At 41.6% G+C, this 22,194-nt stretch overlaps 1 protein-coding gene across 3 annotated transcripts in view; it reads right to left on the reverse strand.

Moving 5' to 3' along the window:
• Positions 1-10,127, reverse strand: part of KIT (KIT proto-oncogene, receptor tyrosine kinase) — a 142,489-nt gene extending 132,362 nt beyond the window's left edge. Inside the window, exon 1 of one of the 3 annotated variants that reach the window (XM_033945332.1) lies at positions 10,045-10,127. Coding sequence is in view for 2 of the 3 variants with exons in the window: in XM_033945313.1 (XP_033801204.1) it covers positions 9,781-9,829 (49 nt within the window). In the remaining variant the exon portion in view is untranslated. Of the gene's footprint in view, positions 1-9,780; positions 9,951-10,044 lie in introns of those variants that run through there. The other 2 variants (XM_033945313.1, XM_033945342.1) reach the window with 2 other exon arrangements.
• Between the last annotated feature and the right edge of the window lie 12,067 nt (positions 10,128-22,194).

The following is a 22,194-nucleotide window of genomic DNA, read 5'->3' on the forward strand; positions in this document are numbered from 1 at the left end:
GTAACCGGCGTCCATGTTACAGACGCCGGTTACAGAATCGGGTTAGAGTAGACGCAACCGCTATACTTATCGCGGCAAGGGATCTCTCTGCGCTATAAGTATAGCGGCCACGGCCACCTGTCCGATTGCCGGCAGGAGGGTGCCCAACCGCTCCTTCAGGAAGATGCCTCCATTCCCCCCGACACTACCGATCGCCGGCAGAAGGGTGCCCAAACCCTCCTGCCGGAAGATGCCCCCCCAACACTGCCGATCACCAGCAGGAGGGTGCCCAATCCCTCCTGCCAGAAGACGCCCCCCCTCCGCACCCCCCTCCCGTGCTAACAGCCTCCAAACCTCCCCCCCCCCCCACCAAACTAACCCTTAATTGTTGGCCAGAAGGGTCTTGCCCGTCCAGCTGGCAGGCCCGTCCCTTCCCGCCCATCCAGCGAAGCCTAAGGCCTGATTGGCCCAGGCTCTAGAAGCCTGGACCAATCAGGCCTTAGGCATAGCAGGTCCGCCCATCCCCACTAAGCCTAAGGTCTGATTGGCTCTAGGCTCTTGGCGCCTTGGTATGGGCCCCAAAGTGACAGACTGGATAAGGAACTGGTTGATTGGAAGGCAGCAGAGGGTATTGATCAATTCACTCTGAGGAAAGAGATGTTACCAGCAGTGTGCCGCAAGTTTCAGTTCTTGGGCCTGTTCTTTTTATCATTTTTGTAAGCTATATTGCTGAAGGGCTGTCTTTTTATGGATGATACAAAATCTGCAATAGAGTAAACACTCCTGATGGTGTGGATAACATGAAGAAAGAACTAGTGAAGTTTGAAGAATGGTATGAAATTTGGCAACTAAGATTTAATGCTAAGAAATGCAAAGTCATGCATTTGGGCTTCAAAAACCTAAGGGAACAACAGTTTAGAGGTGAAGAACTTTTGTGCATAAATAAGGATTGGGACTTGGGTGTGATAGAATGTGATGATGTCTAACAGGTTGAATAGGTGACGGTGATAGCTAGAAGGATGCTTGGGTGCATAGGGAGAAGAATGGCCAGTAGGAAAAAGGAAGTATTGATGCCCCTGTATAAAACTCTGGTGAGATCTCATTTAGAATATTGTGTGCAATGCTGGAAACTGAACCTTCAAGAAGATATAAACAGGATGGAGTCAGTCCAGAGGAAGCCTTTTAAAATGTTCGATGGCCTTCATTATAAGTTGTACAGGGGCATACTTAAAGATCTCAATATATATACTTTGAAGGAAAGGCAGGAGAGGGGAGATATGATATAGATGTTTAAATACCAATGAGACATAAATGCGCATAAGGTGAGACTTTCAATTGAAAGGAAACTCTGGAATGAGGGGGAACAGTATGAAGGTGAAAGAGGATAGATTCAGAAGTAACCTTAGAAAATACTTTTTCATGGAAATGGTGGTGAATGCTTGGAACAGCCTCAGTTGAGGTGGTGGAGACAAAAAGTGTATCTGAATTCAAGAAAGCTTGGGATGAGTAGTACGTACATTGGATCTCTAAGGGAGATGTAGGAATAGTAGATGGTATGGTTAGGCATACTAGATAGAAAAATGAAGGTAGATAAAGACCATAGGGCCTGTGTTTCTATATTTTATGCCCCTTCATTCCAGAGCTTTCTTCCAACTAAAAAATGCAGAACCAGTGCTTCCATTCAATAAACTAGGCAGTCAGCTAGACAGAGCACTAACAGTCTGGGTATGGCAAAGTAAAGTGACTGTGAGCAGCAACCATTTTAGATTTATGAGTAGGAAAAGGAAGAGTGGGTCAATTACCTCTGAAGTGCCAGTGTAAGGTGTCTCCCTGACAGAATGAGCCACAACATCTTGCGGCTTATACCACAAGAGGTTGACCCCCATAAACCAGCCAGTACCTTAGAGAAAATGGGTGTGATCTGAAGTGTCCTTCCTCCTGCCAGCAATGGGGATTCACTGGCTGAGCCAAGCTGTGAAGAAGCTCTTGGACATGGACTGAGCATTGGAGGATTGGACTAGGAATAATAATAACCATTAAAATGCTAGAAATTGGGGGAGGAGCTGGAAAAGAACACCTACATGGGGGGGGGGGGGCGGCACAGAAAAAAAAAAAGACCATCCCTCCTCTCATTTTTCCTACCTTGTCCTGTCTGAATTGATTATAGCCTATTATAAAAACATATCCCATAGTTCTCTGTACATCACATCCCCTTGATTGCCACTAAATACAAGGCAACCACTTCCATCACAGTCTCTAGATCAGAACCTTATTTCCCTCATTACTCTCAATGTGTATACAGAGCTTTCCAGATATCACCCTTTTTTCCTTTGAGTATGGTATGGAGGAAAGTGGAAAGAAAGCAGGGAGTAATGGGAAGATAGTCACTGCCCTTAATAGGAAGAATATTGGTTTGGAAGAATTTCAAAAATATTCCCAGTGTCCCTGAGGGGAAGGGAATGCTAAACCACAGAAACAAAGGTAGCAGTCTCAGAGTTAACCCAAAGACCATTTCAGAAAGTTTATGCATATAGCTTGGGATTAGCATGCAATTCTATGGTTGCACAATGTGGAGTGAGGTTTTCTACATAAAATAATGCTGTGAGAATCCACACATGTTGAAAGTAAACTATTAGCTATTAAGCCCCAATGCAAAGAAAATCACAGAAAACTAAGGCTGAACTCAAAATGAGAGCTTTCACAGTATCTCAAAGGAGGCATATAAAGATTAGATCTTTTACCGTACCATCTGTATTTCAACCCATGAAATAATGTTCCAATCCTCCATCCCTGGTCCTCCCATTTCCCCCATGAGATGACACTCGATCCTCTGATCCCCTACCCCAGAAAGGCACTCCATGTCCCAATCCCCTATCTAGAGATGCCTCCTCTGACACTAATAAAGAAGTACCTGGCAGTCTAGAGGAGACCCATCCCCTACCCATTTATACTCTTCCTGATACCCCCCAAAATAATCCTCAATTATCTAGTGCAGTGGTTCCCGACCCTGTCCTGGAGGACCACCAGGCCATGGAGCAGATTTGCATGCCTGTCATGTCCATTATATGCAAATCTCTCTCATGCATATTCATTAGGGCTAGCCTGAAATCCCGATTGGCCTGGTGGTCCTCCAGGACAGGGTTGGGAACCACAGATCTAGTGGACCCCACCCCTGATCCTCCTGACACCCCCAAAAATCTCCCTGATAGTCTAGTGGACCCTTCTACTCCCAGATCACCTATAGCATAGTGAGCTGCATGGGAATGGGGATTGCAGCAATCCCACAGAACCCACAGGATTCCCACAAGTATGGAAGAAGTTGCCAATGGATCCCCTTGGGGATGGAAGAAGTTACTATGGGATTTCTGCAGGAGCACCGCTGTCAAAATCTCTACTGACTCCAGAATGAGGCTTGGAATACACTGAGAGAGGCAACTGGAGCACCAGAATAAGATGAGGAACACATTGGTTAAATAACAAATACCATCCAAAAAAACCATAGGAGGTTGTTGGGGTTGGGAGGAAAGAAGTCTGTAAGTTGTAAATAATAATATCAACTCCTAAGGGTATGGGTGAGGATGGAGGAGTTTAATTGTGTAGATGGAATGGAACTTAGTGAACACTGGTGGATATGGGTTAGATTCCATTGGGGATCTGAGACAGCAAAAAGTGGATTACAAATAAAGCTGTGGACATTAAAGCTGGTGCTCTAATATATGAAAATATTGTATTAGCACCACCTGAAACTTTGATTAATAAGTAAGGGAAGCGAATCCACATTTAATTGTAGTTTATTGTGAGGTCTGTCCTAGGTGATTGATGTAACCAGCATCAGTGCTAACTTTCAGGGAACCCAACTGAAAAATATCACAGCCCTGCCTTCTAAAGCAGTGTCATGTGACTTGTCATGACAAGAGGCCATTTAATATTTCACTTACCCTAGGGTTTTGTCACCCACCCTTTGTAACCCTTCAATAGGCTAGCCATTCTGCTACAAAAGACATTTTGCACCTTCCTTGATAGGTTGGCACCTCTACTCAGCAGTTCTTGGAAAATCATCCCTTGGTCCAGGAAGAAATGCCCTCCATTACACTATTTTTACAGTCTTGCATTCATCTCTAGGATGCAAGCCTCTTTTCCATGGCCTTTGTCCTTGGCCAGGAGAACTGATAAGAACACTACCTTTCCATATATGTATCTGCTTCACTCTCTCACCCAGAGCCAAGAAGTTACTTTTGATATGTTCAGAGGGATGACCAGCAGTATTTTGTGTACCAACATGGATGAATAATATCAAATAGTTAAGGAGGTTAGATGACCCTCAGCAAACTCTCCATAACATCTCAGAGTTTGGTACCAGATAAGATAGTACGGTATATTTCCTGAGCATCATGTATGATAGGCAGATGGATGCCTCTCTACCCTTCACCAATCACCAATACTCTTCACCAATCATCAATACTCTTCACCTCTAGTGGCCACTGATCTGCAATTTTGAGGTTTCTAAGGTCTGGTTCTTCCTGTTCTTGGGATATTTTTGCCTCCTTTACTTTCAGTTATATATCAGGTCTTCAGTATGAGGGAGGGTGGAATTGGGGATAGTAGGTGCTTTAGAAAATACTAGCATGAACAGCAGAAATCAAGCCTATATTGTAAATATTGCTTGAGAGCAAGTGTAAATGTTCACACCTAGGTTATTTAAGTACATGCATAAATTTGCATCTAATATAATAAAATGGTAAGCCGCGCATGCGCACTTCCTAAGTGTGCGCCGCTTTTCTGTGAGCTGTAGCGACACATAGGAAGTGCGCATGCGCGGCTTACGGTTCTTTGAAAGACGCGGCGGTGGCTACTTTCACAAAGGGGAGAGTATTAAAAGAAGTACCAGACTGGGCATGGGGGACAGCTTATGGGGCCAGGAACAGAGGAGAGAGAGAGATGGTAGGTAATGGTCTGAAGGGAGAGAAGCTGGATCTGGGGAAAGAGATACTTGAAGAGAGGACTATTGGGGAGAGATGGTGGACCTGGGGGAGGGAAGTTGGACCTAGGGATGGAAGGGAGGGAGAAATGTTAGGTCTGGGGGTGGAAAGGGGAGAGAGATGCAGCATCTCTTTTTTTCCCTCCATCTTATTGTTCAGCATCAAGGGGGGAAGGAAGAAGAACAACAGAAAATGGAGGAAAGAAGAATCCATGGGAGGACAGAGAGCTGGGATAAGAAGATGCTAGGGGATGAAGAGAAAGGGACAGGGAGATATAGACTGACCAGTGGAGAGAGGGAGGGGTATTCTGAAAGTGTCTAGCCCAGCAGTGTCTACGATGAGCTGTCAAAACTCAAGGTTAACAAGGCAATGGGGCCTGACAACCTACACCCCAGGGTGCTTAGGGAGTTGAGTGATGTCTTGGCAGAGCCATTGTCGGCACTCTTCAACCTCTCCCTTAGTACAGGAAGCGTCCCGTTGGACTGGAGGACGGCTAACGTCATTCCACTCCACAAGAAAGGCTCAAAGATGGAGACAGCAAACTACAGACCAGTGAGTCTAACATCTATAGTGAGCAAACTTATGGAAACTCTGATCAAACGACAATTGGATAAGATCCTGGATGAGGAAAATCTACGGGACCCCCGTCAACATGGATTTACTAAGGGGAGATCATGTCAATCCAACCTGATCAGCTTCTTTGACTGGGTGACGGGGAAGCTGGATGTTGGGGAGTCCCTGGACATCGTGTACCTGGACTTTAGCAAAGCATTCGATAGCGTACCACACCGCAGGTTGCTGAACAAGATGAGTTCTATAGGATTAGGTGACACATTAACGAAATGGGTTGGGAACTGGCTTGGTGGTAGGCTTCAAAGGGTAGTGGTGAACGGCACCCCCTCAGAAATGACGGAGGTGATCAGTGGAGTGCCACAGGGTTCGGTCTTAGGACCGACCCTATTCAACATCTTTATAAGAGACTTGGTAGAAGGGCTTCGAGGTAAAATAGCCTTATTCGCCGATGACGCCAAACTAAGTAATGTAGTGGGAAAATGCACAACGGACGAAGATTCAATGCCCGACAACATGATGCACGACCTACTCCTACTGGAGCGCTGGTCTAGGACCTGGCAACTCAACTTCAATGCCAAAAAATGCAAAGTAATGCACCTAGGCAACCATAATCCATACAAGATTTATACTCTTAATGGTGAGATCCTAACAAGAACGGTAGCAGAACGGGACCTGGGAGTGATCGTCAGTGAGGACATGAAGGCTGCCAGTCAGGTAGAGCAGGCCTCATCCAAGGCAAGACAGATCCTAGGTTGCATACGCAGGGGTTTCGTCAGCCGTAAGCCGGAAGTCATTATGCCATTGTATAGATCCATGGTGAGGCCCCACCTGGAATACTGTGTGCAATTCTGGAGACCACATTATCGCAAAGATGTGCTGAGATTGGAGTCGGTACAGAGAATGGCCACCCGGATGGTCTCGGGGCTCAAAGATCTCCCGTACGAAGAAAGGTTAGACAAACTGCAGCTATACTCGCTTGAGGAGCGCAGAGAGAGGGGGGACATGATCGAGACGTTCAAGTATCTCACGGGCCGCATCGTAGCGGAAGAAGATATCTTCTTTTTCAAAGGACCCACGGCAACAAGAGGGCATCCATGGAAAATCAGAGGCGGGAAACTACGAGGTGACACTAGGAAATTCTTTTTCACTGAAAGGGTGGTTGATCGCTGGAATAATCTTCCACTGCAGGTGATTGAGGCCAGCAGCGTGCCTGATTTTAAGGCCAAATGGGATCGACACGTGGGCTCTATTCACTAGGCAAAGGTAAGGGAGGGTCATCAGGGTGGGCAGACTAGATGGGCCGTGGCCCTTATCTGCCGTCAATTTCTATGTTTCTATGTTTCATTTGTATGAGGTCAAAAGGGAGATGACAAGATGAATGAGAGTATGGAGAGAAACAGAAAGAAACACAGACATATATTCTACCGCCAGCGGGAGAAAGGGAGACAGAAATAAAAGAAGAAAGACACAGGGACAGTGAGAGACACAGAAAGACAGACAGACAGACAAAGGGGGCCAGGGACAGAGACAGACAGAAAGAAAGACAGCAGGACAGAGAGAGAGACACGGAAATAAAGACAGACAGACAGACATATATTCTAGCACCCGTTAATGTAACGGGCTAAAATACTAGTAGTTTATAATATACCTGCATACTTGCAAACTCCATCTATGCTCTGCCTGAATGCCACACCTGTACACACCTACAGTACACCATCATGTCAACTTGTATATATTTTCACTAGTCAGAATTTTTTTGTAATAGGCCACCTATCTGTGAAAATGACTTAAGAAAATTGAAGCTATTAAGTGTAAATGCAGCATAATCAATTGAAACGTCTGTTCCAACTGATACTGGCTTGAATATTCCCTTAGACCAATCAATGCTCAATATGTAAATGAATAGTTTCTAAGGTGCTCAGTAAACGTCTTATGTCACCTTAATAAATGTTTTCAATAATTTTCTAGTCTATTTAAAAGACCTCAGAACCAGATTTACACACAAAGACTGATTAGAATTGGATGGCAGCGGCATTTGACAGACCCCTGAAGAAACAATTGTGAAACATGTCGGGTCTTACCGCCAGTCCACCGTGAGAACTGATTGTTCGCCATTACTAAGATAAGTAAATTTAAGCATAAGAATTGGTGGAATGTTATAAAGTTTAAATTAGACTGGTGAGGAGTGCACCACTTGCATATCCCCGTGATTACACTTTGGTGGGATGGAGGAGTGGTAGTTCTGAGGTCTATTAAATAGTCTAGAAAATTATTGAAAACATTTATTAAGGTGACATAAGATGTTTACTGAGCATCTTAGAAACTATTCATTTACATATTGAGCATAATCAATTGAAGCAGTACACTAGGGAAAAACAAGTACAGTAAAACCTTGGATTGCAAGTGTTTTGCAAGACAAGCAAAACATTTTATTACATTTTAACTTGATATACAAGCAATGTCTTGCAATACAAGTACATACAGTATACACACATCACAACCGAGCCGATGGTTCTTTTCTCTCTGACACTGCAAGAGTGTAGTGACTGTTCTAAACAAGCAAAGTCTTGCAATACGAGTACATACAGTATACACGTATCAAATCATCACAACCGAGCCAATGGTTCTTTTCTCTCTGACGCTGCGGGAGTGTAGTGTTTGTTCTAAATGAGCGAGGTCTTGCAATACAAGTACGTATAGTATTTTGTATTAAAGTTTTTGGGTTGTGGAACGAATCGTCTGAGTTTCCATTATTTCTTATGGGAAAATTCGCTTTGATATACGAGTGCTTTGGATTACAAGCATACTTCTGGAACGAATTATGTTCTCAAACCAAGGTTTGACTGTATTTGATAACAAAGAAATCAGTAATAATATTAAAAAAGAGCATGCACTTTATATTCTAAGAAAAAAAAAGTCCTTAATCAAAAATACTATGATGTCAACAAAATAAAACCAAAAGTTACAGAGGCAAGAAATTATTTTGAAGACTCCTGTGTTGTTGTAAAACGCCCTGTTGCGAGGCCTAATGGTGGTTAATAGTTGTTTGTGGTGTGATGGCCATTATCTACAGTTTCTGTTGCCTTAACAACAAACAAAGTTCTGATCTACAACCAGCCAGTATGCAGTGACACGTCTAATGATTCACAAAGTTGTTCATGTTATTTCAGAACATGTACCCCAAATAGACCACAGTGGGGTGGGGGAGAGAAATACAGAGATCATATGCCTATAGATTGTATGACTCTTAACCCATACACGTATGTCGCACTCGCCTGGGATCTTATTACAAAGGAAAAACAAATATTTTATAAAGGGGCCATCTTTTATTATAGAAACAGAGCAAAAGCCCTATCCAGAAGGCATCACATTCTGAAAGAACCCTTCCTTATATACTCTATGATCAGCGAGAAGACATGACATAATCTCAAAACAAGGACTGTCATTTACTCTAGTGACAACTAACCTTCTTGTACTCCCGGTTTCTCATGGTATCCTTTATTACAGAAAAACTAGCACTGGATTTTAAGGTTTTCCACATATCTTGCCAAAAATCCTGTTCAGACTATTCACAATAACATATATTAAAAAAGTGAGCATTTTTAACTTAAAAGAATACCCAACGGATATACATGATACCTTTACTGGCATAAGACGAAATATCGTTATGAAATGCAAATTCTTCATAAACTGGTTGAAAAAGAATAATGGATATTTGTATGTGTGCGTTTTTTCTCTCGGTCTGATAATCAGAAAAATGGTTCTCTCTCCCCCTCCCCCCCCCCCCCCCCCCCCCCCAATTCAAAGTATTTCAGAATGTCAGCTTCCAGATCTTTAAAAGTAAAAAAACAACTAAACATAACTTCAAACCACAGCACTATAAACCCATGATTAACCTAATTTCTTCAGTAGCATCATTCTGCTGAATTTTTGTTACCTCGTGTCACTTTTCAAACACCAGAACCTTGTTTGTTTGTTTGTTTTTTATTTTTATCCTGGTTTATAGCAGGAATTTTATATTCCAAAGTAGAAATGTGCTTTTCATTCGCACAATATCAAATCCCACCTTAAATATTTCTTTAAGCAATTTCAGGATTAAAAAAGAAAAAAAAATCCGTGCCTCCTTTTTAATTACAGTACTTCACAATCCCCACAGCAAGAAAACCAGAAACGGAACGGGCAAAAAACGCATAAATATCCCAAAGATTAAACAAACGAAAAAAATAGCCAATAAAATAAACCTCCCCACCTGGCTCTAAGCTCACAAGGAGCAGGAAAACCAGCAGGTTCCAGACCATGACAGCTTTGCCCGTCTTTGCTCCTCTGGACTTTACCAAACTCCAGTTGCACTGACTGGATTGTGCAGTCTCGGCAGTGGTACAACTACCAGCAAACCCCGCCTTCCCTCTCCACCTCTGCAGTCATTAATAAATAATCATCAGAAGGTGGCCTAGGGTGGCTGCGTCTGCCGCTCTGGCTGCAGGTGAGAACTGGCTCCCCTAAGTAAACTTACCAGCATCGTTTGCTTTAGAGGGGGAGGGAGTCTAGGACTGATGCCAAACTTTAAGAAGGGGAAGAACTGATGTTCATCTTTTGCTTATACTTTCACTTTTTCAATTGTCCGGAAATGAAATTGCCCAGCTCTGAATTTTAGTTATTAGTAAGGGTTTTCTTTCACTTCAGAAAATTTATAAACTTAAGAATCAGTGCTAGTGAGGTAGTTTCCCTATTAGCAGCACACACAATAAAAATAAAATAAAACATTTTTTTTTTTTTAATCACTAGTAGTATAGAATATAGAGCAGGCTTGTCCTAGTTCAGTCCTGAGGACCGCCAACTGACCAGGTTTCCAGGATATCTCTAATGAATATTCATGAGAAAGATTTGCATGCCCACTACCTCCATTACATGGAGAGCATGCACATATTTCTCATACATATTCATTAGGGATATCCTGAAAACTTGATCTGCTTGCAGCTGCATTCGATACCATCGATCACAACCTCATCCTCCATCGTCTCAAAAACAGTGGAATTTCAGGATCTATCTTCCACCGGTTCTCCTCCTAATTTGCAGATCGGAACTTCAAAGTCCATTCCAGAGGAACATCTTCTTCCCCAATCCAGACCTACGGCGTTCCACAAGGCTCTATCCCAGGGGTGGGCAAACTTTTTGACTCGTGAGCCACAGTGGGGGGGGAGGTGGCTTTACCAGGCAACTGGGTTCTGATGCGCTGCAGAATGATGATAGTAAAAGAAAGGGTTAAGGCAGAAAGAACCCCCTCCCCCCTAAAAAAAAAGGGCAGACTGTTTTTTCTGGTTTCTGCTTTCATCTTCTTTTTACTCTCTTCCTTCCAGCATCTGCCCTCTCTGTCTCTTCAGTCCGGCATCTGCCCCTTCCATCCACTGTCTGCCCTCTCCCCTTTCCACATATCTGCCTTCTTTCTATGCCCCTCTCCCCTTTCCATTCAGCCTGCACCCCCTCTCCTTTTTTATGATTCATTCCAGCTTCACTGCTCTCATTTTTATCTCTCGTACACCAGATCTAGCATCTTTGTCCTTCTCTCCTTATTGCTCTGCTGACCCCATTCCCAGCATCAATCTCTCTCTACTTTCTCATTCCCGTCTCTCCCCTTTCCCTCATCTGATCTCTCCATTCCACCCTGACTCCTTCCCTTCCTCTAATCTACCTGCCAGCTGTTTCCTTTCTTTTTTCTCCTCTGTTGTCCAGAAGTACCCTTCTCCCTTCCTTCCCCTATCCAACAGTAATTCTCTTCCCTTCCCTTTCCCTCCTCCCCTCCCAGCAGCATTTCTCCTTCTCCCTCCCTCCATGTCCAGTAGCAGCTCTCCTTTTATTTTCCTTAGTCCAGCAGCTTCCCAGACCCCTCCCCTCCCGGTCCAGTAGCAGCTCTACCTTTATTTTCGTTAGTCCAGCAGCTTTCCAGTCTCCAAACCTCTCATCCCCTCTCAGTATTTGCCTGGAGTAGCAGTGCTGGTGCTTTGCACGGTGGCCCCACTGCACAGGAGAAGAACCAGGGAGCAGCTCCTCTAAAGCGCTGCAGCTCGCGCCTGCCACAAGTGCTTCATTCGCTCAGGCGCAAAGCCTTCTCTCGGCCATTTGCGATGCACAACCGCGCCACCCGCTAAACTGCGACAAATGGAGGTCAACTTTGACGCTTTCACTCCTTCCACACAACAGTTTCCCCGCCCCCTGAGCGGGGCCAATTGCAGGAGAAGAACACAGGAAGCAGCTCCCCTAAAGCACTGCAGTTCGCGCCTGCCACAAGTGGACAGAGGTCGGTGGCGGCGACGCTCATGCTCCTTGCACACACCAGTCGTAAAGAAGGGCCGGATAGTCGACGGGCCGTTTTAAACATGGCCTGCGGGCCATAGTTTACCCACATCTGCTCTATCCTCTCTCCGCTACTATTTAACATTTTCTTAGCTCCACTACTGACCTTAGCTCAATCAATTGGATTTATTACTTTTGCCTACGCCGACGGCATTCAAACATCAATGAGATTCAAGAAATTAATATCAAAAACTCGACAAAATTAGCTTATGGCTCCAAACCAATAGATTGTCTCTCAACATAGCCAAATCTCAAGGAATACTATTTCCGATTAAAAACAATGAAACTCTAAAAGGACCAATATGTATTGAATCCTATCCTATCAAAATCGAACCCAAAGTCAAATTGCTAGGAATCATCCTAGACAAAGATCTCACCTATCATGACCAAATCAGTTCATTGACTCAAAAATGCTTTTACAAACTTCGACTAATTTGCTCCATAACCTCTGTTCTTGAACCCTCCTCTTTTCAAACCCTAATCCAGTCCTTGATTATCTCACATATTGATTATTGCAACTCATTATATCATGGTATAACTCAAAAAGAAATCTGCTGATTACAACTGATATAAAACACCGCCATCAAACTTATCTACAAAGCAAGAAAATATGACTACATCACTCTGCTACTCCGTGAAGCTCATTGGTTACCAGTTTGCCATTGAACAACATATAAAATACTCCTACTCGTTTTCAAAATTAAACTCACCCACTCCCCAGCTTTCATAGACTAATATCTCATCCCTTATGCATCCTCTCAGGTCCTTAGTCCACTGATCAGAATCTGCTGACTGTTCCCCTAATCAAGGAACTTTTCTGTACTCAAAACACCATCTTTTTTTGCCACAGCCCCTGTCATCTGGAATGCTATGTCATCACACCTCCGCAATGAAAACTCTCTCAACAAATTCAAAATCAAACTTAAAACCTTTCTATTTCAAGACGCTTACAAAATACAAGATAATATCCCTTCTCCAAATATTTCCAACGACTAATGAGAACTGCTTTTAAGAAGCGACTCCCCTTCCCTACTTATTCTTCCCCTTCCCCTCCTTACCTCCCTTTAATTTTCTTTTAACTTTGATGTAATTTTGAATCTTCCCATTCCCCCAGCCCCTCTTGTATCAATTATGTTCTTGTCTATGTCCTGTCCACATCCTGTCCACATATTGCCCCTTTTTATTTTAACTTAAATGTTAGCATTGTAAACCGACCAGCTACTTGTCGATGGTCGGTTTATCAAATTGTAAAGAAACTTGGAAACTTGGCATATCAAGCAGCAAAACTATGGAAAGCATTACCAACTACAGTTCCCCGTCCCCATTCGCGGTTTCTGCACTTGCAATTTCACATAATTGCGATTTTTTTCTGGGGAGGAGGAAAATTTAAAAACCCATATTTTTTACCTCCCTGCCGTCTTCCCGGCCTTACCTGGTGGTCTAGCGGGCTTTCAGGGCAGGAGCGATCTTCCTACGCTCCTGCCCCGTGCAGATCGCTATGAGGAAATGGCTGTAGGGAGTTCCCGTCGTAGTCTCGAGAGAAAACTTCTCAAAACGCACCTCTTCCGCGAACAGGGCTCTTAATCCCCTTTGCCCCCGGCTTCTCCCCTTTCCCACTCTCCCCCGTTCCTTCTGCTCCCTCTCCTCCCCCCCTCCACACTTGGTCTCACTCTCGCTATCGCTTACCAACCCTACCTTCTGTCTTACCATTACCCCTGCTAAATCTCAGTTATAGTTTTCCCCTCGCCCCCCCCCCTTCATTGCCTGTAATTTTTTGTTAAAATTCTGTAATTTTGTAATTTTGTCAAAATTTTGTAAATCCATGTATCATCGCGGACCTTAATTAATGAATGTGAACCGCCTAGAACTTTTTGGGTATGGCGGTATACAAGAATAAAATTATTATTATTATTATTAATTACAGACCGAATGCCTCCATTCCTTTCATTGTAAAATTACTAGATGAAATTGTGCATCACCAGTTGCTTAATTATTTGGAAAAGCATAATATATTACATGATTCTCAATTAGGATTTTGCCCTCTTTTTAGAATGGTTATTGAATCATTATTTAATATTTTATGTATGTATGGTTGCAATCTGTTTAGTTTTTAGATGGACTATAAGTCTTTTAAATAAATAAACTGAATGATATATATCAATTATTTAGGAGGGGAGAGGGAACACTTATTATGCAATTTGATCTTAGTAGTGATTTTGATTTAGTTGTTCATGACATTTTTAAATCCTGTTTAGATGCGATAGGCATTTCTGGTTTGGTTCTTAATTGGTTTCAGGGTTTTTTATTTAGCTGCTCTATCAGGTTTGTCAGAATGACAAACTTTCTCTGTTTGGACCACTAAATGTGGAGTTCTTCAGGGTTCCCTGCTGGCACTTCTTTTATTTAATATCTACTTAAGTTCTTTAGGGAGTCAATTAACATTGATAGGTGTGAAATGTTATAGTTATGCAGATGATATTACAATACCATCTAAAGAAACTAAACATATTAGTGAAGTAATTAATGCTGTTGAAAAATGGATGATGTATTTTAAATTAAAATTGGACCCTGAGAAAACTAAGTTCCTTTTGCAAATTGCTCAAATTTAGATGACGATGGGATTGTTATTAGGGCTAAATCCTTTACATTAAATTCTACTGTTAAGATTGTAGTAGTGATGCTGGATCAGAACATAAGAACATAAAAATAGCCTTACTGGGTCAGACAAATGGTCCATCAAGCCCAGTAGCCTGTTCTCAATGTGGCCAATCCAGGTCCCTAATACCTGGTCAAAACCCAAAGAGTAGCAACATTCCATGCTATTAATCCAGGGCAAGCAGTGGCTTCCCCATGTCTTTCTTAATAACAAACTATGGACTTTTCCTCCAGGAAATTGTCCAAACCTTTCTTAAAACCAGCTATGCTATCCGCTCTTGCCACAACCTCTGGCAATGCGTTCCAGAGATTATCTATTCTATGAGTGAAAAAAATATTTCCTCTTATTGATTTTAAAAGTCTCCTAGTCTTTGTAATTTTTGACGGAGTGAAAAATCGATCCACTTTTACCCATTCTATTCTACTCAGAATTTTCTAGACTTCAATCTTATCTCCCATCAGCCATCTCTTTTCCAATCTGAAGAGCTCTAACCATTTTAGTCTTTCTTCATATAAGAAGAATTCCATCCCCTTTACCAACTTGGTCGCTCCTCTTTGAACATATTTTAGTGCCGATCTTTCTTGAGATAAGGAGACCAGAATTGAATGCAATACTCTAGGTGAGGTCGCGATAAAGAGGCATTATAACATTCTTAGTCTTGTTAACCATCCCCTTTTAAATAATTGCTAGCATTTTGTTTGCTTTTTTGGCTGCCGTCGCAACCTGGGTAAAAGGTTTCATTGTGTTGTCTACAATGACATCCAGATCCTTTCTTGGGTGCTAACCCCCAAGGTGGACCCTAGCATCCAGTAACCGTGATTTGGAAGCTCAAGTTGATGCTGTTGTATAAAAGGGATTTGCTGCTCTCTGGAGATTACAGTCTATTTGTTCTTACATTGATAACCTCTCATTTTAAATTTTATCTCAATCACTGATACTCAGCATCTTGGATTACTATAATCTAGTGTATCTCACGCGTCCTCAGAAGCATTACAACTGACTTCACATGAAGGATGTACCCAGAACTCAGCAAAGCAATTCCACTCTTGGTGAAGGGCTATAGATGGCAGCGGCTATGTACTTTACAGTACACTGCTTTTCTTTTACCGATGATGAAAAGCAAAGACTTTGTATAACAAAGAACACAAAACAAGCTTTTACCATAAATATTTAGCAGTGTGAAGAGAAAAATACCACATATAGTACAAAATCATTTATTTTATATATTTCTTAAATATTTTCTTCCTGCATGACAGATTTGATGAATTTCCATCTCTTGCTTTGTAGAGTTATTGTGTTTGCAGACACAACATTCCAACATTTCTTATAGTGGAAAGCATAAATAACAATCTATCTTGCATAGGCAATTAGGCATGCTATAATGATGAAAGAGAGGACTCAAAAATGTACTCCTGTCCTGAGAAAGACTAAACTTATTTGCAATGGAGTCTGTGCATAAGTAGATGAGGGAAGAATCCTTGATGAGTCAAATCAGGGGTGACTAAATTAGTGAGGTTTTCATGGTAGCTCTGTCTCCTGCCCTTCCTTAACTGTTGTTTTCTGGCCTGTCAAATATATTTTTATGTACTTCAAATATCTCTTAGTTGTATCTTTTGACATGGGAATAGGAATTTTCTAAGGCAATTCTGCATGGATTTAAGTGCAGAAATAGAGATTGTTTTTTAAAGTTAAATATAATGGTTATTTCCAAATTTGGCACGGGATTACTGTATAAGTCAACCAATAAAGAAAAATGTAATAATAATGCAGCTTTGGATACTGTCAAATCGTATTTAAGAGTTAACTGTATTTATGCACTTGCAGCTCCTATGCCCCCAAATTTCCACCCCACACAAATAACTTCCGTATACTACTATCCATTCAGTCGTGTCCAACCCTTGGATACTCTGTAGGTCAGTCCTCACCATGCTTCACTGTTTTTCCACGGCTTCTTTCAATTAGTCATGATTTTGGTCTTCTTGATGTTCAGGTAAAGTTCCATCTTCTCGCTTTCATCTTTCAGCTTGAGGATCAACTTCTTGAGATCCTTCTCACTCTCTGCCAGCAGGATAGTATCATCTGTGTATCTCAGATTGTTGATGGTTCTTCCGCCTATTTTCACCCCAATACTCCAGTTATCTAAATCCAGCTACCTCATGATTACTTCTGCATAGAGGCTGAAAAGAAAAGGAGAGAGCCTTCACATGCTGAGGAAAGCGAGATCCTGCTTCCATCAACAACACTTTGCTGTCCTCATACAATCCATCATCCTTTCCAGATTGGACTATTGTAACTCCATTTACTTAAGCCTAACAAAGAAAAGCCTTCAAAGACTTCAGTGGATTCAGAATACCGCGGGTAAGCTAATCTTCGCAAAAAGTAAATTTGACCATGTCTCCCAACTCCTGTCCAAACTTCACTGGCTTCCAGTAATCTCTAGAGTCCACTTTAAATGCACTTGCCTAACTTTCAAGATCCTATAGGGCATCCTTCCTCCCCATATCCCACTATCTTGGAATTCCTTGAATCCTAACATCACCAGATCCACCCAAAAATTCAAACTATCCTTCCCTTCATTAAAAGGCATATCCCATGCAGGAAAACTAGGGACATCCCTCTCCTTCAGAATCACAGAGCCCTAGAATAACCTTTCTACCCCACTTCGGAATCTGGACGCTCTCCAACTTTTCCGAAAACATCTGAAATCTTGGCTATTCTCAAAAATGTAATATTTCCTCCTCTTTGTTATACTAAGTCCCTCTAAACTTTCTCTATACTGTCCTGTAACCATCATTGGAGTTCCTTCTCTATACCATTTCCTGTAAACCGTGCCGAGCTCTACGATTGTGGAGATGATGCGGTATACAAACTTAAGGTTTAGTTTAGGATTCATCCTTGTCTTATACTCTTTTTGATCTTGAACCATTCTGCATCTCCATACCTGGTTCGCACTTCCATATACTTTCCACTAAATATTCTCCACTATCCATAAATATCCATATAATAATAATAATTTTATTTCTTATATACCGCTATACCATAAGTTCAAAGCGGTTTACCACAAGTTACATACAATGAGAGTAAGAGATGTTTACAACAAGAAGTAAGAGATGTTTACAACGAGATACATAAATGAGTGTATGAGATGTAAGGAGAACAGAAAAAGTACTTTCTGGGATACAAATTGCAAATGGAAGAGAACCAAGATGGTTTGAATCAAAAGGAAGTATCTAGTCAGAGATTGGGGTGCAGGGGAGAACAATTTGGGTGGAATACCTTTACAAATGGGAAGAAGGATGAGTTAATCTAAAATCAAGAGAATTGAGGATTGGGATGTGGATAGCTGAGGGGGATTGGGCAAGAATTGGGAATTAGAATTTGTTAAAGAGACGGGTCTTCAGTGATTTTCTGAAGTCAGCGTAAGAAGTGGCCTCGAGAATGGGTTTTATGAGCCATGTGTTCAGTTTGGCTGCCTGGAATGATAACATTCTGTCTAGGAACTTCTTGTAAAGACATGATTTCAGGGATAGAACTATCATCAATACAACCACTACACCAACCACAAAATACACTACAATTGCTTGCGCTTATATGAACATCAGATCCGTCAGCCCAAAGGCAGAATTAATCAAAGATTGGCTGACCAAAGACAATCTAGGCTGTCTCTTCCTAACAGAAACATGGCTCACCTCTGAGTCAGATCCAAGCATCACAGAATTCTGCCCCAAAGGATATAAACTTGAAGTAGTATGTCGAGAAAATAGAAGAGGAGGAGGTCTAGCAATCATAACAAAAAACAATCTCAACATCGACGTACTAACCAAACACTCCACCCCTTATCTTGATCTGCTAGCCTGCCAAATATCTGACAAATCACTCAATGGAAACCTGAACTGTCTTATTTGCTACATTACACCAGGTAAATGGAACACTTCAAAACAAGAACTTGAAGAATTCATCTTCCAGAACTCACTCTCCTCCACACATAACTTGATCCTCGGAGACTTAAATCTCCACTTAGAAGATCAATCATCCAAACAAACAACAGATATACTCTCATACCTCAACACTCTATCCTATCAAATTCTCAACCCAGAACCCACACACGAAAAAGGTCATCAACTCGATATAGCAGCTTATTCATCTCCAAATCAAAACACACAAAACATCTACATCTCAAACGGGTCCTGGCACCCTACTCTATGGTCAGACCATTTCAAATATTCATTCACCATCAATTGGGCTCAAAATAACAACAAACCCATCCCAAAGAAAACACTCATCAAATTCAGACCGAAAATCGAACCTCACACATTCTGGAATACAGTCGACCCCAAAATCGACCCCAACAACCCCAAAGAATTCATAAACAGTTGGCGGACCCTCAGTGAATCTACACTAAACGAACTAGCTCCAATAAAAAACAAAAACAAAATAGACAGACCATCTAATAAATGGTTCGACGACGAACTTCTACAACTAAAAAGAAAATGCAGACAATTAGAAAGGACATGGAAAAAACACAATCACATCAAAGATGAATGGAAAATCCTAATCAAACAATACAATACCAAACTGAAGGAAAAACGAAAAAACTACTACTCCAAACTCATCAGCACCGAAAAACCAGACACAAGAATACTTTTTGACATCTTAAGAAATCTCACTGATACCAAACCATTTCTCGCCACCCAAGGAAACCAAACTCCCACAGCCACCCAATTAGCGGATCACTTCAAACACAAAATCATCACAACCAGATCCACATTCAACAATTCAAGAATCAACATAGAAGAAATACGAATCAATCCCAAAACAGACGAAGCAATCCCAGCAGACAGGATATGGACAAACTTCCCAAAGATACAATGGTCAGACTTGAACAGGCTTTACAAAAAATACAGCAAATCCTCATGTGACTTGAACAACTGTCCCTCATACTTACTAGCAACAGCCTCCACCAAATTTAAAGCTAGCCTCACACTATGGCTTCAAACAACACTAAGTGAAGGTCATTTCCCACCGGAATTAGGAGAAATCATAATTACACCTATCCTAAAAGATCCCAAAGGTCCTATAGACAATCCTGCAAACTATAGACCAATCGCTTCAATCCCACTATACATTAAAATAACAGAAGGCCTTGTCGCACAACACCTCTCCAACTACCTTGAAGACCATCACATACTACATCCATCACAATCTGGATTCAGATCCAACCATAGCACAGAAACTCTACTGGTATCACTATTAGACATTGCCCGACAACACCTCAGCAAAGGAAACAAGCTGCTTCTCATTCAACTCGATCTTTCTGCGGCATTCGACCTAGTTGACCATCACACACTACTCCAGATATTAGACGCAATAGGAATCTCAGGTAATGTTCACAAATGGTTCCAAAGCTTCCTCAAAACACGAACATACAAAGTCAAATCAAAAGAGCACATATCCGACCCATGGTCAAACCCATGTGGAGTACCACAAGGATCACCATTGTCACCCATATTATTTAACCTCTTCATAGCATCCCTAGGCATAACCCTAGACACCCTAAACACAGTATCATTCAGCTACGCAGATGATATAACTATCCTCCTCCCCTTTAATATTCAAGACCCCTTATCCACAAACCACCTGAAAATGATAATGGAAACGGTAGAAAAATGGATGTCAAGTCATAAACTAAAACTGAACTCGGAAAAAACTAAATTCCTACTACTGGAAAGGGAAAAAAAAACATCTCTCACAGAACTAGAAGTAAATACAATCAAGTACCCAATGCAAAGCACACTCAAGATCCTGGGAATTCTACTAGACAGAAACTGCACAATGCAGTCCCAAATCCACAAAATCATCCAAAGAGCATTCTTCACAATACGTAACCTAAGAAAAATAAGAAAATTCTTCAACAAAGATCAATATAAGATATTAGTACAATCCCTAGTACTGAGTATAGTAGATTACTGTAACAGCCTATACCTATCATGCCCAAATTACATGATAAAACAATTACAGACAGTTCAAAACACAGCCCTCAGAATCATCTACTCACTAGGCAAATATGACCACATCACCAAAGCATACCTAGACTCACACTGGCTACCAATAAAAGCAAGATCCCAGTTCAAATTCTATTGTCTACTATACAAAGTAATACATGGAACAGCACCCAGCTACCTAAACAACAGACTACACCGTAACCTCTCACACAGATTAAGGAGAACTCAGAGCCTATTCACTCACCCCCCTCTCAAAGGAACACGACGAAAGAAACTATATGACAGCCTTTTAGCGACACAGGCAGCAAAGATCGATACTACCATCACCAATCTACTGACCAAATCAATAGACATTAAAGCATTCCGAAAAGAAATCAAAACTCATCTCTTCAAAAAACACTTCCCATCATCATAACCTCACAAAAGTATTAGAAAATGCTCTCATGACTACCCTAACACCACCACCAGCAACACCTCGAATCCGGACAGTATTAGCGCTATTCGTCTAAACAACAGAATCCGGACAATATTATCTCTATTCGTCTAAACAACCTATCACTATCTACTATCTACTACCAATCTATCCTGGAAAAGTCCAGAATAACAATTGTAACTTAACGCATTCTTGATTATATGTACTGCAATGCTACTGGAAATGTCCAGTCTTCTAACTTGTAATCCGCTTAGAACCGCAAGGCACAAGCGGAATAGAAATCACTAATGTAATGTAATGTAATGTAATTTATTCTGCGAGAGCTCTTATTAGAGCTGTTGAGGATGAATTGAGAGGCGAGGTAAGTTGGTAGCATCCCAAAGATAGATTTGTACCTGATGCAGGCACATTTGAAGAGTATTCTGGATTCCACCGGCAACCAGTGGAGTATCTGGAAGTATGGGGTAATATGTTCCCTTTTTTTTAAACCAAAGATGAGCCGGACCGCAGTGTTCTGAATTAATCTCAGCTTGTTAAGTGTCTTCTTATAAGCTCCCAGATATATAATTTTCAGTAATCCAGTGTACTCAAGATGGATGACTGTACAAGTAATCGAAAGGATGAATCATTGAAGTATTTTTTAATGGTGCGGAGCTTCCGTAGGACTGATATACTTTGAGGGGGTGCTGAAAAGTCTCAGCCCTACCAACCAGCTTCCTACATTATGAGTGTTATTTTGCCACTGTAGCTGAAAAGAATGTTATCTTGTTTACTTAAGTGCCATAGAAACAAAATTCTATGTATTGATTAAACCATATCCACGTCATTCTCTTCTTGGCTGGGCTGAGAACTTTTCAGCACCCCTTCATATATTCACGTCACACTTTCATAAATATACACGCACAAAATCTCAGTTATTTCATATTGCTAAAATTGTTAAAAAAATTAGAGAAACATCCATAATGCAAATATATTATTAACTTAGCTATAAATAGCTCACCTTTGCACTTAAAAGCAGTGGCAAGGCAAAGAGCCAATTTTGGGTGGACACAAAGTTTTCTCTCTGCCCTCCCCATCCCCCAGCACCTCCCAATTCAAAATACAAACACTTTAGCTGATGACTTTAGCTCTGTCTTCTAAAAATGGCCAGAACTCCCTTTAACCAAGCTTGAGAGGCAGCAGGAACTCCTTGGCCCATCAATGCTGGTACCCCACGCATGT

Source organism: Geotrypetes seraphini, chromosome 1, assembly GCF_902459505.1.
Source record: "Geotrypetes seraphini chromosome 1, aGeoSer1.1, whole genome shotgun sequence".
NCBI lineage: Eukaryota > Metazoa > Chordata > Amphibia > Gymnophiona > Dermophiidae > Geotrypetes > Geotrypetes seraphini.